The 19828-nt window shown below is 39.2% G+C and overlaps 1 protein-coding gene across 3 annotated transcripts in view; it reads right to left on the reverse strand.

The window, feature by feature from the left end:
• The window catches only part of EXOC2 (exocyst complex component 2), a 210691-nt gene that overhangs the window by 39984 nt on the left and 150879 nt on the right, over positions 1–19828 (reverse strand). For all 3 annotated transcript variants that reach the window (XM_054490866.2, XM_054490867.2, XM_054490868.2), the window contains exon 23: positions 3549–3690. In XM_054490866.2, the coding sequence (XP_054346841.1) occupies positions 3549–3690 (142 nt within the window). The remainder of the gene's footprint in view (positions 1–3548; positions 3691–19828) is intronic.

Consider the following 19828-nt stretch of genomic DNA (forward strand, 5'->3'; position numbering starts at 1 on the left):
AAAAACAAAACCAATAAACGAAGCTATGTTAAAAAAAAAAAAAAAGCCTCACCACTTAATGTCACACAGCCAGAAGAATCTTAATTTTGTATTGAAGATTATCTGAGGTTACAGACTCTTATTAAGATCAATCTCAGGATTACATTTAGGCTCTGATCCTAATTCACAACAGAGGTTTGTCTAGTTCAATGTCATGGCTGGAAAATATGAAGGTCACAGAGACGGGACTCTGGGTACCTTAAATAAATCCAGTGAGGACTCTGAAATTCCAAGTCGTGGTAACTAACTGGATGCAGTAGAAACCTAAGATCCCTGTTAGTCTGGCATTGCCTGCCATTTACCCCCCGCGCCCTGGTTACTGCTCACTGAAGTGCTGTCACAGGATTCACAGCCTCGTGATAATGGCCAGCAGCCCCTGCACTTGAAGTACTGCGACCTAACGACGCCCTTCAGGGAACAGGCCTTCATAGATGTCTGTTTTCCAAAGACACCTTGGAGTGGGTGGATGGGAAAGACCTGCCTTTCACCTGACAGACATTCTCGACTGCCCCTGCCTGTGTTCGGCATACACTAAAGATACCTCACTGTTTGTTAAGGGAGGCAGCAGGTCTGAGAGACGGCTGGCAAAGAAAAGTCTTCCTCTGCATCAGGGGCAAATAAATCCTCTTTCTTAGTAACAATCGGAGATTTCAGTGACGACAGAGAAGAATCACTTTGTTGAGACTGAAACTCGGTGGCCCATTCTAAATTTTTATAGTAATCACTGAAGCGCAGGAAACTCAGAGGGGCTGTGTCATGGTTTTTTTCTATTCTCAAAGAAATATCACAAGTGATTTAATAGCCTTGAACATAACCAAATAAGATAAGCATGATTTCAGAGTGAACAGTTAATGTACTTACATGCAAATCACAGGGGAAGATACGAACTTTAACGAAATTCATTTTAACGATTACTGAACAATGTGTTACTTTTTCTGTGGTGATGCAAGGTAATACATTGTTCGGTAAGAGTTTAAATAGTTAAACAGATAGACTTGCTGATGTGTTAGATATACTTGACAGTTGCATTTTAATTGAAATGCAGTTGCTCAAATTTAGCAAGTGTACACAACTACCATATGAGAATTCACAAAGGACAAGAAAATGAGTACTCTAACTCATTTTCATTCAGCAAATATGAATATCCACCATGTACTGTTTATTAAAAAGCGAATCAGAAGAACAGTGGAAGCTAAAACACTGTATAATGTACTTTCCTACTGAGAAAATTTTGAGAAAAATCAGACAAAGGCGTATGGCAAACACTTGGAAGAGAAGGAGCAACTGGCACATTTAGGAAGATGGTATATTATTATAGAAAATGCCAATCTTCATTTACTCCACAAACACACACACAGCATCAGCTGAGTGTCACAAACTGCACTGTGCTAAAAACTCTGAGAACAAGACACCCAAATGACGGCCTTGTGCTGAGACTGTCCAGCAAGGAGGTAGATAATGACAAAACATTTCCTGCGGGCACAGAGAGTGGTAAGAACTGCTCTGGGAGCATCACGAATGGAGGTAGGCTGGAGACATGCAGGGGATGGGCTCCTGCATTCAACCTGGAGACATGCAGGGGATGGGCTGGGTGAGCTCCCAGAGGACACAGGGCCTGGAAGGGCAGGAGAGGTTAGGAGAGGGGCAGAGGTGAGAGGGACTAGGCACAGGGTTCACAGTGCACAAAGCACCCAGCCTGCCTCCTGCCTGGGGGAGCCCATGGAGAGGGAAGTAACTCATAGCAAGCACAGGGAGTACTGCTGGCCCTCTGCATTTGTGGCCTCTGCATCTGTGGCCTCTGCATTTGTGGCCCCCACAACAGTGGCTTCTGCATCTGTGGATTCAACCAACCATGAATGGAAAATATTCTGGGGTGGGGGGACCAGATGGCTGCATCTGTACTGAGCATGTACAAACTTTCTTCCTTGTCATGACTCCCTAAACGATATAGTATAACAACTATTCACAAAGCATGGGCATTGTATTAGGTGTTATAAGTAATCTAGAAATGATTTAAAGCATACAGGAGGATGTGCATAGGTTACATGCAAATATGACAGCATTTCACACCAGGAACTTGAGCGTCCGTGGAATCTGGTACCTGTGGGGATGCTACCTTGTCTGAGAAGTCTGGGGTTAGCCTCAGGGAGAATGAGCCTCCTGGAAGGTTTTTCAGCAGGGGATTGACAGGATCCAATTTATATTTTAGAAGGATGAGCTTTTCAAAAAGGCAGAGGTTGAGTCCAGCTGGAGAGGGGCTGTGGGGTGGAGCACTGGGGCAGTGGGCAGGGTGCCAGGGCAGAGGCTGGCACAGCACAACTTCCCAGGTTTTACTATCATGAGAAGATGTTGTAAGAATTTTAAGTAAGATACTGATAGAACCTGCCTTAAACTTTAAAAGGATGTACTTTGAGGGTATGAACTGAATGTGGTTTGGGCACAGAAAAGCGTGTGTACAGAAAAGCACAGGAGGAATAAGGGCTGGCATGACTGCCATGACTGTGAGCTCAGGAAATTCAATAACTGTGGTCACATTAAGTAACCGTGGCTAATTTAATGATCCCAGTTTTTAATTTAGACTTTGGGCATCACTATATGTGAACAGTATACAATAAAAACCAAAGGTGTTTAAACAGTAAACAATTTTATCATCATTTAGTATAAGCGCTATACGATAAAAACAAAAGGAGGTTAAAGTGATTAGTTAAAACAATGAAGTTACCAAACCTGTTAACAACTCACTGGTGTGTTGTTATATCTGCATATATACACCCATGAAGAACCCGTGTCCGATACCAGCAAGACCACTTCTACATAAACTACTTCTCTACAAAAGTGCCAACGGGCAGCTTGGTTTTAGGTATTCCACACTATTTCACACAAAGAAACAACTATTTGATCAATCAAAAGTTTACTTGATTCAGAAAGCAATAGTTATTTTAAAAATATATATTTTGAAGTGATTCAAGTGACTTTCATTTGAGATCACAAAGATAATACTTGAACTGTGTCATTCACCCTTCTGTGACTCAATTCTCTTTGCGAAATTCCTGTAATAATCTCACTCCTACACGCCTTTCTCTTAGCCTTTGCCTTTACAGCATCACTAATCAGGTCTTACATAGAAGTGACCAGATTTCTTTAACACATTTTTTGATGATGTACACAAGGTCATTGCATGAAACTGTCACTCACAATCACTCTATTATATCTATGTGAAAAGATCATAGGAAGCAGGAATGCATTACTAAAACGATTAATTATTTTAAGTTATAATTAATGATTCTCTAGAATTTAAGAAGAGCTTTAATCCACTGAGTAATAATACAAAGTGTCCAATTTCCAAACTATCCAAGAAATGGGTTTAAGCAAACAAAAAGTTAAAATCAAATTAATCTCTCACTCTCAGCAGATATGAGAAAAATGAGAATAAAATGAAAAGAGTTCAAGCAAGTATCAATTGATAAAAGTATATCCACATCTATTACTCAAGAAACTTTATTACTTACCTGTTGGAGGCAGGCAGTCTTTCCAATCAAAATATCCTGCATAAATTCCAGGTTCTAAGGAGCCAACGATGGGATCTGCCTTCAACTCGATGTAATTTTCAAAGAGTCTTTGATCTAGTTCTTTCAATGAGGCCATGCTAACCTATAAACACATAATGAAGAGTATGAGTTGCCTATTTCAGGGTGATGGAAAAAGTAAAATAATGTTAACAATAAATACTTCAGACTATAATAAAAGCACTTCTCAATTTTCCTACAAAAACTCGTGACTTTTATTTATATATTTTCAGTAATAAAGATCTCTTTTAGCATAGCTATTTTGCAGGAGAAAAAATAATCTCCATATATGGACTATAGGTCATTGTATTAGTCCGTTTTCATACTGCTATAAAGAACTGCCCAAGATTAGGTAATTTATAAAAGAAAGAAGTTTAATTGACTCAATTATGTTATGCATGGCCAGGGAGCCCTCAGGAAACTTACAGTCTTGGTGGAAGGCAAAGGGGAAGCAAGGCATCTTCTTCACAAGAAGAAGGAGAAGGCAGCCAGAAGGACAAGTACCCAGTGGAAGGGGAAGAGAGCCCCTTATAAAACCATTAGATCCCACTAGAACTTACTATCACGAGAACGGCATGGGGGAAACGGCCACTGCGGTTCAATGACCTCCACCTGGTCTCCCTTGGCACGTGGGGATTGTGGCGATTACAAATCAAGATGAGATTTGGGCACGGACAGAAATCCTAACCGTATCATTCATTTTTGAAAATACTAACCTCTCATTTCTGTACACAGAGCAAGAGGTATTATAAATACTAAATTGTAATAGCCAGTAAACTACAATTAAAAAGGAACCATTTAAAATTATGTTATGTTTCTTCATATTAACTAATTCATTTGAAAAGTGTTACCAATAGAAAATAAGCCTGCTCTGACACTCTAGCAATCCCAGTGCAGCTCCCCTGGATTCTCCCTCCAGTTACAGCTCCACCTGAGTGGTGTGCAGGTCAGGCCTTAGATTCTAAGGCAACTCCATAGGGAGGCCAGACACACGCTCGCTGTCATGGGCAAAAAGAAACAGGAAAGACCCCTATTAGAAAGTCCTGTCCTTGGCACAGTTCAGCTGCATGGACTGTGGGGGCTCCTGATGGGAGTGGGAGCAGAAGAGGGTAAGGAGGCTGGCATCAGCCCTACATGAGTGTGCCTGGTCTCACCAGCAGGCAGGAGGCCAGAAGTGGAAGAGAGGGGAGGCAGAGACCCAAGCATGGAGGATATGGGAAGTCTGGGGTGTGGAGAGTCTGTGGGCCCAGGTCACTCTGCAGGGGGCTGGTGGTCGTTCTGCTTCTGCAGCACTGGCCTGAGAGGGATAGGCTTCTCTCCAATGCCAGGCCTGAGCTGCAACGAACTACAATGAAAAATAAACACACATCTAAGGGAGTCCGCTGCTACGCACAGGAACACCCATCGAGCAGCGAAACTCAGCTGCAGAAGAGACAAGCAACAACTTGAACAGAAAAAAGAAAGAAAACCCTCATGAAGATTAAAGTATAATACAAAACAAGATTTCCAGAGGTGAAGCATACAACTTCCAAAGCTAACAACTGAGTAGATTAACAGAAGAAACTCCTGGTCACTGTTGAGACTGATCTGAAGTGCAAGAACTACTTCAAAGCATAGAATAAAAATGTAAAGACATGAAAATTATGAAGAACAAGACTAGAAGATAAGCCCAGGAGCTCTAACATGCAAAAAATAGAAATTCAAGTAAAGAAATATAAGCAGCTAGAGAAAAGGTATTAATTAAGCAAGCAATAGGAGAAAATTTAACTGGATCTAAAGAAAGACCCAAGTTTGCAACTTGAGTAGGCTTGCAGAGTGCCAGGCTAGACTGGTAAGACAGCCCACATATCTAGGCAACTACTGTTAAAGTTTCTAGTTTCTAATACATTTATTCTAAATGAGAGAGAGACAGAGAGAGAGAGACAGACAGAATGACTTTCAAGCTTCTAGATCAAAAGAATAATTTACTTACAAAGAAGAAAGAACTGGTCTGACGTCAGATTTCTCACATGCAGCTGAAATCACTGGATTAAAATCTACAGGAATGAAAGAACAGAACCCAAGAATCCTGTATTTAGCCAGCGTGTCATTCTCTTAACACTCCGAGAAAGATATTTTTGGATATGCAACGGTTCAAAGAGTATTTCACCCATGTAATGAGAAAGGGCTCTAACCTAAAATCAAATACATCAGAACGAAGAAGATGAACTACTGAGGAAAACGGTGACAGGCAATAACTCTGAGTTCCCTCTCGCCCTTCTTTATCTCTCTCTTTCTCTAGTATCTCTAAACACAAACTGAAATAGATGATTAGAGACTCCCTGGGCATGTGAAATACAAGTGCTAAGTAAGATTTCTTCAAAGGAAGGAGGCATCCAAAAGGGAAATACTAATAACACACAATGAAGAGATAACATATCAAAATCTGCGAGAGAGAACCAGTGGCTAGAAATTTATAGCTGAACATATTTTAAAAGAAAAGTTTAAAAGGAGAAAAACTTAAATTACTGCTCTAATTTTCTGCCCCAAGTATCTAGAAAAAGAGAAAATTAAACCCAAAGAAAATAGAAGGAAAACATAAAGAACAGAAATCAATTTTTTAAAAAGGTAAATATTAAAGAAAACCACCAATGCCAAAAGTAGGTTCTTTGAAAATAATGATAAAAATGATTAGCCAGGCATAGTGGTGCGCATCTGTGGTCCCAGCTACTTGGGGGCTATGGTGACAGAATTACTTTAGCCCAGGAGATTGAGGCTGCAGTGTGGTATGATTCAACTACCGTACTCCAATCTGGGTAACAGAGCAAGACCCTGTCTCTTAAAAAATTGGAGATTTTTTAAAAATTAAAAAGGAGTAATGACAAAAACAATAAGCTCCTGGGCAAGACTGATGAAGAAATAAAGAAAAAAACCCACATATTGCCAAGAACAGCAATGAAAAAAGAAACATTCCTGTAGATCCTGAAGACATTAAAGGATAGTAAAAGGACATTACAGTTTTATGCCATCAAGTCTTCACAACATAGAGGAAATTGCTAATCTGCTGAAAAACACAACCTTCAAAAACTGGCACAACTAGTCCTATATTTATTAAACTAATTGAATCCATTACAGGCAAGGGTTTGACAATGAAAACTTCGGGTCCAGGTGGTTTCACCTGTGACTCTACCAAGCATGTAAGGAAGAAATTACAGCACACACAAACACTTTCATAGAATAGAGGCTGAAAGCATTTCCTATTTTGTTTAATGAAGCCAGTATAACCCTAATATCCAAACTGAGCAAGATATTATAAGAAAAAAATCACACGCCAATAGCCTTCATGAACAAAGACATAAAAATCCAAACAAACTATTGGCAAATAAAAACTATAAATAAATTTTAAAAACATATCACGCAGAGGTGGTATTTTTTCAACAGATGAAAAAGCACTTGAGAAAATTCAGTATACTTTCATGACAAAAATTCTCAGTAAACTAAGACTAGAAAGAAAATCAGCTGTGTAAAGGGCATCTACAAAATGGTACAAATATAGAATGCTTTCTCCAGAAGATCAGGAATAAGGCAAAGTTGTCCCCTTTCACCACTATTTCAAGATTATACCAGAGGTCCTAGTCCATGAGATCCAGCAAGAAATAATACCAAAAAAGAAGAAGTAAAACTGTTTTTATTAACAGAAGACATGATTACGTATTTAGAAATTCTAAGCAGGTTGACATACTAATGGAATAAGTAAATTTATGGAGGCAGCAGAGTCAATAACAAAAATCAATTATATTTCTATATAATAGACACAGAAGAATTATAATACAATACCATAAAAAATAAAACACCTAGGAATAAACTTAACAAAAACATGGAAAATCTCTAATGGAAACTACAAAACATTGCTGAAAGAAATTAAAGATGGCCTAAACAAATAAATAGGATGATCAATATTGGTAATTTTCTCCAAATTCAATGAACTCCTAAAAGGCCTTTTCTTGGTAAAAATTCACAGGCTAAAATTTATATATAAATGGAAAGGAACTAAAATAGCCCAAACAATTTAAAAAGAACAAAGTTGGAAGACTCATACTACATGATATCAAGACTGACTATAAACCTATAATAAATAAAACAATGCAATACTGGCATAAGGGTGGACATCATAGACCTAAACATAAAAGTTAACGTTACAAAACTTCTGGGAAAAAACATTCAGGACATTGAAGCAGGTAAAGATTCTGACAACATATGAAAGGCATTAAACATTTTAAAAGCTTGATACAGTGGATCTCATCAAAATTAAACAGTTCTGCTCAAAAGATATTATAAAAACAAAACAGCAAGCCATGCACTGAAAAAATATGTATGAGTGACAAAGTACTTATTTAGAGCCTTCTAAAAATCATCAATAGAAAGATGACTGATCCAGTTTAAAAATGAGCTGGGGTTAAACAAGCACTTCAAGAAACAAGCTACCTGAATGTGAGTATCTGAATATACAAGAAAAGGTACTTAACATCATTATTAGGGAAAGCCAAATAAAGCAACAATGAGATTGGCTAAAATAAACAAGATTGGTAATATTAAGTGTTGGCTAGGATGCAGTTTATAACCGAGTTTATAACCGACGGAGCGTACACTCAAGTTTATAACCGACGGAGCGCACGCTCGAGCTGATGACCGACGGAGCACACGCTAGAGCTGATGACCGACGGAGCACACGCTCGAGCTGATGACCGACGGAGCGCACGCGCGAGCTGATGACCGACGGAGCGCACGCACGAGCTGATGACCGACGGAGCACACGCTAGAGCTGATGACCAACGGAGCACACGCTAGAGCTGATGACCGACGGAGCGCACGCACGAGCTGATGACCGACGGAGCGCACGCTAGAGCTGATGACCGACGGAGCACACGCTAGAGCTGATGACCAACGGAGCACACGCTAGAGCTGATGACCGACGGAGCGCACGCTAGAGCTGATGACCGACGGAGCACACGCTAGAGCTGATGACCGACGGAGCACACGCTAGAGCTGATGACCGACGGAGCGCACGCTAGAGCTGATGACCGACGGAGCACACGCTAGAGCTGATGACCAACGGAGCACACGTGCGAGCTGATGACCGACGGAGCGCACGCGCGAGCTGATGACCGACGGAGCGCACGCTCGAGCTGATGACCGACGGAGCGCACGCTAGAGCTGATGACCGACGGAGCGCACGCTCGAGCTGATGACCGACGGAGCACACGCGCGAGCTGATGACCGACGGAGCACACGCTAGAGCTGATGACCGACGGAGCACACGCTAGAGCTGATGACCGACGGAGCGCACGCGCGAGCTGATGACCGACGGAGCACACGCTAGAGCTGATGACCAACGGAGCGCACGCTCGAGCTGATGACTGACGGAGCACACGCTAGAGCTGATGACCGACGGAGCACACGCTAGAGCTGATGACCGACGGAGCGCACGCTCGAGCTGATGACCGACGGAGCGCACGCGCGAGCTGATGACCGACGGAGCACACGCTAGAGCTGATGACCGACGGAGCGCACGCTCGAGCTGATGACCGACGGAGCACACGCTAGAGCTGATGACCAACGGAGCGCACGCTCGAGCTGATGACCGACGGAGCACACGCTAGAGCTGATGACCAACGGAGCACACGTGCGAGCTGATGACCGATGGAGTGTACACTATGGAAAACTACTCAGAGTTCCTAATCAGCTTGCGCCACGACCAGCTATTGCACTTCAAGGTTTATATCCAAGATCAGTGAGTACAAACGTCCACAAAGAGACTTGCAAGAATATTCACCGCAACTTTATCCATAAAGGCCTAAAACTGGAGACAACCCCATGTCCATCACCATGAGAATGATTAAACAAAATCTGGTTATCCAAACTCAGCAATAAAAGAAAATGAATCACTGGTACACACAATTGGATGAATCTCAAAAAATTAATTTGGAGCAAAAGAAGCCAGATACAAAAGACAACAAACTGCATGGAATTCCACGTAAAGTTCTGGGACAGGCAAAATGATTCTCTGCAAACAGCAGCTGCAACGTTGTTGAGAAGGGAGCCTACTGAAACAGGGCACAAGGGAAGGTTTTGTATTTTCATCTGGTGGTGGATACTGGAACGTGTGCATATGTAAAAAGCCATCAATCCATAAGCTTAAGATTTATGTCTTTTACTGTAGGTAAATTACACCTCATTTTTTAAAAAAAGAAGGGAAAAGAGGAGTTGAAAATAAACAGATGTGCAAACAGTTAATAGGCAAATGCTACAAAAAGAGAGTAGAATGGCAGTATTAATGTGTGATAAGGCAGGACCAATGTCAGGAGTACACAGCTCATACTTTTTGTTACAAAGATTTAAACAGATAATTCAGGAAACTTGCATAGCACACTGAAAGCAAATACATAATAAATGCTAGCAGCTATTTCTATTAACTCAACAGCCTCATTTTCACTAACACCCTGTTCATACTGGCTGCTGAACATAGATGTTAACTGGGTCTGCTTGATTCCTGCTCAAAAAGCAAGGGTCAGATCCATCTACCATTAATCACCACCTGAGAGTGAGGAAGAAAGATTAACTTTAAAAACATCCTGACACTAAGGAAATCAGTCTAATAGGAAAGGAAGAAAAGAAAGCATTTATAAAAAGATGTGTTTAAGGAATGCAGTGGTTAAACGGAAAGGGAGTGCTGAAGGGTCACTGATGGGGGCGAGAAAGGCTGCAGAGTGGAGATGCCTGAGGGTACAGTGGCCTTTTAGGGCAGGTGTCTCTAACAAAAACACAGTGCCTTCTTTAAAGAAGGTAACAATTTAATTGTTTACAGACAGTCCCAACTTAACGATAGTTCAACTCATGATTTTCCCACTTCACCAAGGTGTAAGAGCAATACGCATTCAGTATGCTCCCCGGCTTATGATGTGCTACATCAGGTTAAACCCACTGTTAGCAGAAAATATCTGGCCGGGCACGGTGGCTCACGCCTATAATCCTAGCACATTGGGAGGCTGAGGCAGGGGTTCAAGACCAGCCTGGCCAAGATGATGAAACCCTGTCTCTACTAAAAATACAAAAATCAGCTGGGTGTGGTGACGGATGCCTATAATCCCAGCTACTAGGGAGGCTGAGGCAGGGAATCGCTTGAACCCGGGAGGCCGAGGTTGCAGTGAGCCAAGATCGCACCACTGCACTCCAGCCTGGGTGACAGAGCGAGACTCTGTCTGAAAAAAAAAAAAAAAAGAAAATATCATAAGTAGAAAATGTGCTTACGATTATTTTCAATTTTGTAAGGGTTTATCTGGAGGTAGCCCCATCATAAGTTCAGGAATATCTGTATTCAGAAACAGACTTACTCACTGAATTCATACATATTAGCACTGAGGAGGGTCTTTCGAAGCATTAAAAAACTGTTGGTAATAACTTACAGAAGTAAGGCATATGCTGGAGGCAGAATTTTGGTGTAGTGGACAATACTCCCAAGATAAGCCACCGTTCTACCTTTCTTAGCAGCAATCATGTATATTCAACAACATTTTCATCTCGCACACCAGGCATTGATTCCAGCCAGTGCTCCCAACGGACAGTCCTGGAGAAGAGATGCCTAAGTCGATTGTCATATTTCTCTAACTTCTTTACTGTTGTCTTCAACACAGTCACGATGGTTTAAAAGGTAACATCATTATTTTGATGTATTTTAATGTTTCCAATTTAAAATTTCCAATTTGTGATTTTAAAAACTTTTTGGTAATAATGCTTTTTAAAAATTATGCTTCCAAGAAAGAAAATAAACAACAAACAATTATTTTCATTCCAAACATGACAGAAAGACTGCCTTTAATTTGGCCATCTGTATAGAAATAAGGTCATCAAACTATCATCAGAACATCTATCCAAGTGAATCTGGATAACTAGATTCAGACAAATTAATTTTTTTTTAGCTCTTTTCAAATGGATGGCAGGACAGGTGGCAAACTGACATTCCTTTGTATTACTGAATCACAACTTGTCAAATGTGGGCAAAATAAATGCCAAGTAAATAACTAATTAAAAAAAAACTCTTAATTCCTAGGAGAAGTATTAACATAAAAAAGAAAACCACAGATGAAACAGGATATACTGTCACCTGAAACAGAAGGACAGCCCATGTCTCCAGGACTTGTTAGTGAGGGCTTCCAAGCCACACATGCGCACACCATGCCCAGCTAATTTTTTTATTTTTAGTAGAGATGGGGTTTCACCATGTTGGCCAGGCTCGTCTTGAACTCCTCACCTTAGGTGGTCCGCCCACCTCAGCCTCCCAGAGTGCAGGGATTACAGGCAGGAGCCACTGCACCCAGCCATGAATTTTTAATAATCAAGTTAGTCACCTCACATCGTATATATGAGGCTTCACTTGTTTGCTCCACTATTCTCAATAGGATAATCTTGTACTTGACGATAGCTTGTATTTGCTTTTCTATCTATACAGAATAATCGGTGAGACTTTGGAAAGAACTTTGCTGCTACTACAATCTCCTTCCCTGATCTCTGAAATTACACCATGTTAGAGTAAGTTAATAATTCCCCCTTACTTAGTAACAAAAAACAAAGTTTCTGGAGAAGAAACACAACTGAAATAACATTTCAATACACAGTAAATTTCAGCAAGATTAGACACAACTGAAGTAACAAGGGACAAAAAGAGAGAGCTGAGGAGATTACCCCAATCAGTACAGAAAATTAAAGATGAGGAGGAAAAAAAAAAGAAAAAATTAAGAGATGTGAAGAATAGAGTGAGAAGGTCTAACATACGCCCAATAGGAGATCCTGAAGGACAGAAAAGTGTGAATGGAGAAGAAAAAATATTTGAAGAGATAATGGCTTAGAAATTTCCAGAGTTGATTAAAGACATCAATCACAGCCAAGGGAACAAAAAGGCCAAAAACATAATAATACCAAGACACATAATAAAAATACAGAACAGAAAAGGCAAATAAAATATCTAAAAAGGAGCCAAGGAAAAACCTTACTACATTTTTCTCAGTAATCAAGAGATCAAAGTCCAAACCAAACAAACAAAAGGAATGGATATCCAAGACTGAACAACATAATCCACAAACCCAATGTGATAGACATCTGTGGAATGTGGTATCCAAAACATAAGGACACGATCTTTTCAACTGAGGTAGGGTTTCACAAAACTGTCCACATATGAGCTTACAAAGCAAGCCTCAGCAAACCTAAAAACATGATATTCTCTGACCTCAGAACAATGATGTTAGAAATCTCCAACAAAGAGAAAACTAATTCCAACTACTCCTCTGCTCCCTTAACTTGGAAATTTAAAATCATACTTCTAGCCAAGGCTAAAATAGGATATTAAAATTCAAAACTAAAAAAACTGAAGAATAACTAAAATACCACTTGTTAAAATATGGGAAACACAGCTAAAAAGACACTTAGAGGGAAATTCACAGCCTTAAATGTTCATATTAAAAGACAGAAAGGTTTAGAATCAATGAACTATGTAAATAAACAAGATTAGAGTCCAAATTACTGCAAGAGAAAGCAAGGATATAACGAGAGAGCACTACTAAAGTCAAAAGTTGATTCTCTGAAAAAGACTCTGGCAAGAAACAAAGAATAAAAATACAAACAAGCGATAGTAAGTACAAATAAGGACCACATCGCAGCTGAGGTTGAAGTAATGAAATAAAACTATTATAAAACAATTTTACACCAACAGATTTGAAAATTTAAGCAAAATGGGCAAAGTCCTAGAAAAATATAGATGACTACAACTAACATGAAGAAATAAAAAAGCTGGATGGTTCTATAACCATTAAAGAAATTGGACCAGTCATTAGCAATCATCTCACAAAGAAAATACTGGGCATACAGAAAATACCATTACCAGAGCGTTTTTCTAAATATTCAAAGAATAAACAATTCCAATCTTATGCAAACTCTTTCAAAGAAGAAAAAGGAACATATTCTTTAATTCATGTTACAAACGAGCATGACCTACATGCTACAACATGGATACATCTCAAAATAATACTGAGTGGGAAAAGAAAGTCACAGAAAAACACACACCATATAATCTTATTTATGCTAATGTAAAAGTCAAAAAAGGTAATTTCAAACAAAATATTGTTTAGAAACCACACAGTTCAGAAGCAGTTCTCTATAGGAGAAGGTGGGTGGCATGGCTGTGCAGGGGCACGAGCGGGCATAAGGCCTCTGGGATGCTTTGTTCCTTCAGCTTGGCGGCGTGGGAGCACGTGGGTTCATTTTATCACTCTCTTACCTCCTACATTACGCGATATCTATTCTATTATATGGATAAAATATTTAACATGAAAACATTTAAAAATAATGTACATCTAGAAAAGAAGTGCATCTCCATTAAACTAATCATAATGCAATGTGTGAAATGCTGTTCTAGTGCCGACAACAAAGCATCAAAGGAGAAAGACGACGATATGGTGCACTCTGCACTTTGGGAATGGATGAGGAGAGGCCCTACAGCTCAACACAGGATGAGACACCTGCGTCTGAAGTGGGCTTTGGTGGAGGATCAAGATTCTGTGAAGTCCAGATTGACTGAGGAAAAGGCAGTCCTAGAAAAATATAGATGACTACAACTAACAGGAAGAAATAAAACAGCTGAATGGTTTTATAACCACTTAAGAAATTGGACCAGTCATTAACAGTCACCTCATAGAGAAAATATTGGGCCTAGAGAGTACAACACAAGCTACAGATAAATGTTCCTACAATAGAGCACCTTAGTAAGCTGGCATTGAATGTGTATTTATTGAATGAGTGAATCAACAGACAAAGTATATGAAATGTTCAAGGAAAGATGAGCAGGTGCCCAGGCTAAATGATAAGGTGTTGGAGTAGGGGGACAAAAAGCCATGAGAGAAAGACAGATGAAAATTCTACACAAACGCTAGCCTACGGAGCTTAGCTCTTCAGGCAGTAAGGAGCCCTGAAACTCAGGAGGAGGAAGAACAAGAGCAGCTCTGGGTTTTTGAAAGCCCATCCTGGACACTCTGGATGATACGCTGGAGAGTGGAAACATTTAGACATTAAGCAAAGCACCCGCTAGGAAGGTTCCTACAACACCATGGCTGTCGGATGACGCAAAAGGGCTAAGCTTGGACAGGAACAGCAAATTAGAGAGGTAGAGAAGGGATATGGAAGATGGTTCAGGGGTTGAGTTGAGAAGAAAGACTTGGCAAAAACCATCATGAAGAATGATGTCAAGAATAATTCCCAGTAATGGATGAATGCATTTTTAAAATGTGGTGAATATATACAATAGAATACTATACAGCCTTAAAGAAGAAGGAAATTCTGTCGTCTGCAACATGGATGGTACTGGAGGACCTTATGCTCAGTGAAATAAACCAGGCACGGAAAGACAAATACAGTGATCTCACTTATATGTGCAATCTACAAAAGCCATTATCATAGAAACAGAGAGTAGAATGGTAGTTACCGGGGGCAGAGGGCAGCATGGGGCCGGGAAAGGGGAGGTGTTGATCAAAGGGCATGGCATGGTAACCACAGTTAATAATAATGTATATTTCAAAAGTGCTAAAAGATTTTTAATGTCCTCAACAAAAAGGTAAGTTGGTGAGGTGATGAATATGTTAATTAGTTCGACTGACTCTTTCTATAATGTATGCATAGATTGAACATTACATTGTGCACCATAAATATGCATAATTATTATTTGTCAATTAAAAATAAATTTTAAAAAAACAGAAAAAAAGGAGCCATTCCCAAGTTGTGGCTGAGTGATTCAAGTGGTTACTGACTAAGTCAGGGAACACACAAAAGAGAAGCTGTTTTGAAGGAGGAAGATGACTGGTTTGCCCAGGTTGCTTTGAAATCTCGATGGAAACTTCCAGGGAGGATGTCTGGTAGGCAACAGATCTAAGGTATCAGAATGACATGCAGGTCAAAAATGAAGAATTTGGGAATCACGGGCATCCGTCAGTGATGGGTAAAGCTGCGGAGGCAGATGAGGTTGTCTACAGAAACTACAGATGAGGTCGTCTGAGTATGAAGAGGAAGCAGACAAATCAAATGCTCAGAGAACAGAAATACAGGGGATGGTAAAACAATTATTTACATTTTACTGGCTTGGGTTCAAGGTTTTTGGCTTAGGAATGCCACACCCTACCCAACTGGAGAACCAGCTGTTTTACTCCTGATTTCCTGCACTTTCCAGCTTTCCAAAGAGACGTGGTGCCTTTCCTCTGCTCTCTGAAACAGCATCTGGAATGTGAAATCTTACGTTCTTTCTTGCTTTGTGAAACCTTTTCTCAGGTACTTTCTGTATTGGGGAGGTAACACTTTGTAAATTACAAGGTCTCTGAGTCCTTCTGATGGTGTATCTCTCTAAGTATGTATGTTTATTCTTTCCCTTCCTGTTTGTACAAGAAACTCAAGGCAGCCAAATAGGGTCAAAAATTAGGCTCAGTGTTTTGAAAGCAGAAACACATCTGATCAAGCTGTAATTTCTGTCTGTAAGATCTTAAACTCTGAAACAGATTAATTTACAACTTATTTATTACATAAAATAGCCTCTAAACAAAATTTAGCTGATTTTGTTTATATGTATAACACAAGGAAAATGAAACACATAGATATAGAGATAATACAGTAGTGAAGACACAAAACTGTACTCATTCACATGTAGGTATTCAAATGGTTTCCAACTTGAAATTTAATTATATTCAAATAAGCTAAAATAATCAAATATGTAAAATACAGTATATGCAGTTAAAGCAATGCAAAACTCTTTAGAATCAGCTGCTCCGTATAAAGGAACTTCCCTGGACATATAAGAAAAAGGAGCTGCCCCTCCACACCTTTCACGCTGGAGTTTCTGAAAAAGATTTACAGGCTTAAAATAGAACTTCAATTAAAAATTTAATGCCAGGCTTGTTTAATGTCTACAGGTTTCATCAGGTGAAAATCTGCAAGTATACAAATTCTGAACTAGATGCTTATTTTTTAAAGACTGGGACAGATTAAAAAAGTATTTTATATATGTAAAAACACTGCCTGGAATTATGTAATTATACCTACCACAATAAAATTATACGCTGAGTTTATTAACCATACAGCTCTGGTTTTCCTTTCTCAAAGGTATGAAAGAATTTGTTTGGTGGCAAATTTGGTTCGCACACTTAAATTGCAACTTACTTGCAACATATTAACTCTCTAAGAGCCTTCAAAATTAGCTCTTCTAGAATATAAACAGTCAATAAACAGAAGAAAAAGCGCTAACCTCCTAAATAGAAAAAGGCATGCAAATTAAAATACAATGAAAGCCTATTTTAACCTATTGAATTAAACATCGTAATTAAAAAGATGACAGAAATGTGATGAGATCAGCTTCCAAAAAGCTATCTGGCAATATTTACCAAGTATCTTTGGGGCTGTGAATCTACTTCAGGATTCTATCGTGAGGAAGTAATTAGACATGTGATCAAAGATTATCTTCACTTCTCAGTAACAACAACAAAAATTAAAAATAACCTTAAGGTTACTAGTATGAGAGAGGTTAAAAATACTATGTATACCCATATTATCAAATGTTATAAAGCCATAAAACACATTTTACAAAAATATTAAATAAAAATGGAAAAGTACTCACAATAGAATATATTCAGTAGAAAAATACAATGTCAAGTGAATTCAGAAAAATGTTTCTTTTTTCTCAAATTCCTTTTCACCATGTTTCATATTTTTATAACATATAGATAAGATATATAAGGTCATGGTTACTATAAATATTAAAATAGTAGTGTCTACCTTTGGTTGGTGCATTATAGATTATTTTAATTTTTATTTTTTTTTAAGACTTCCCAATACTTCTCTTTTTAAAAATAACGGTTGGGTCTTACTTTTATAAGTTGAAAAAAAAAATGCACGACTGGAGAAAGACATCTCCAGGACTGGAGCAAAAGCTAAATGGTACGGGCAATATTAATGAAAATGCATGCACATGGCAGGACGCTCCCTGTTGGCACATACTGTCTGGATTCAAACAGCACCTGAGTCCACCAAAGGTTTATAATGGGGCTTATTTTTAAGGAGGAACCTTGTAGAACAAGATGATTTGGATACCCTGATCTCATGAATTACCATTCAATGTGGTTTCATAAAGGCCAAAACAATTTACACTAATCAACCAGCTTCATGTCCTATTTTCACTTCTTTGGTGTACAGGTGACCCTTGAACAACATGGGTCTGAAATCCTTGAACAACATGGGTCTGAAATACGTGGGTCCACTTATACATTTTCTTCTGCCTCTGCCACCCTGACACAGCAAGACCAACTCCTCCTCTTGCTCTTCCTCAGCCTAGTCCACATGAAGATGAGGAGGATGAAGACCTTCATAATAATTATTCACTTCCACTTCATGAATAGTGTTAATATATTTTCTCTTCCTAATAATTGTCTTAACATTCTCTTTTCTCCAGCTTATTACAAGAATACAGTATGCAATAGATACACAAAATACATGTTGATGCGCTGTTTTATTCACAAGGCTTCCAGCCAACAGGAGGCTACTAGTAGTTCGGTTTTGGGGTAGTCAAAAGTTATACTTAGATTTTCGACTGCACAGGAGGTTGGCACCCAACCTCTGAGTTGTTTAGGGGTCAACTGTATTATCATGAGACCAATTTTATCTTTAAGATGCGTGGTGCTGGACCAGAAAGCATTCTGGATTTAGAATGAGAAAATGTAACTTTGAGTCCTGCCTTGCTGTGCTCTTACAGGTCAAGTCCTTGACCTCTCTGGGCATCTTTCCCTATGAAGATTATGGAGCTGATGATACCATCCCTGATTTTGTGCACCAAATAAAAGTGTATGTATAAAATCATTCTAGCTTCAAATGTCACCGATCATTACATTTTAATAATCCCCTAAAAACATTTATTTGTCTCCTGTTCCTATATTAAGACTAATTTATCTCCATGTTCCAAGGTGAGGAACAGGTGAAGGGAATGAAAAACTGGCCGTTTCATGCCTCTCCTGGCATAAGTACCAGTAAGAAAGCAGGAGGAAATATCCCCGGAAGAAACACTTGGCCATCCCTGGCTCACACCAGAGGAGCCTGAGAGGAGGTCTCACGCCCAGTGACATGAGGACCCCCTATGAGAGACCCTCATCTTCAAGTGTGGAAACAGAGAGGGAATGAACAAGCCATCCACTGTGACCTGTACCCTGTGACTCTTCTGGGATCGACGTCCCTAGAATTATTTGTCTTTTGGATGGAAAACTATGAAAAACAGTGGCAGAGTCAGCAGACCTTTCCTTTTGATGCCAGAAATAGACTTTACTTGGTTGGAATCATGAAATTAACAGATTCATAAATTAATAAAATCAGTGCAAATGTCATCTAAATCTAGTCTACTATCTATTCATTTTAAACACAACTGAATTTCAAAATATTCAAGATGGTCGATGAAAAAAAAATCCGAAATCTGAGTGGGAAAGAGCCTACCATTTATCCTGCTAAATCTCCAGATCCTTTGTATTATCTCGGTCTCAAAATGATCTGGACAAAGACAAGGAAAGATATGAAAAAAATCTTTTTAAAAATTAATTTAATTCTACTTCTTAATGATATAAAGTGAAGCAACAGTTCCTACTTAGTACTGCAAAAAACCTAGAGAAAACCAAACTTGCTTCTTTTACATGCAATTCCTAATCATTTCACATATTTTAAAATGATAAATACCATTTCTCCAATAAATATATTCATGTCATTATTGTTGTTACATAAAAACAGAGCAACCGCCTTCTACAAACAGCCACTTTCTTACTGCAAGACAGCACCTTGCAATTCTTAACACAAAAATTTCTGGAAATAAACTAGACATTTGGCCCCAAAGGCTTAAGTCACAACATTTCTCATCAGGATGATTAATCTTTACGAAAAGGCAGGAAAACAAGACAGGTCCGCCCACTTTGACATTTTCATTCTTTGAAAAAAAAATCCCAATGTAGTTCATGAACTGGAACCACCATTTATAAAAAGTAGGTAACCCTGAGTGCATGTTGATTATAAGATTAACCAGATCACTATCGTTCTCATTCTTCGCATTGAGAAAACTGTACTGACATTAAAAAGTGGTACTAGCATAGTTTTACTGAGAAATCTGATAAACCTTTGCCCAGGAACCAATT

This window comes from Pongo pygmaeus, chromosome 5 (genome assembly GCF_028885625.2).
Source record: "Pongo pygmaeus isolate AG05252 chromosome 5, NHGRI_mPonPyg2-v2.0_pri, whole genome shotgun sequence".
Taxonomy (NCBI): Eukaryota; Metazoa; Chordata; class Mammalia; order Primates; family Hominidae; genus Pongo; species Pongo pygmaeus.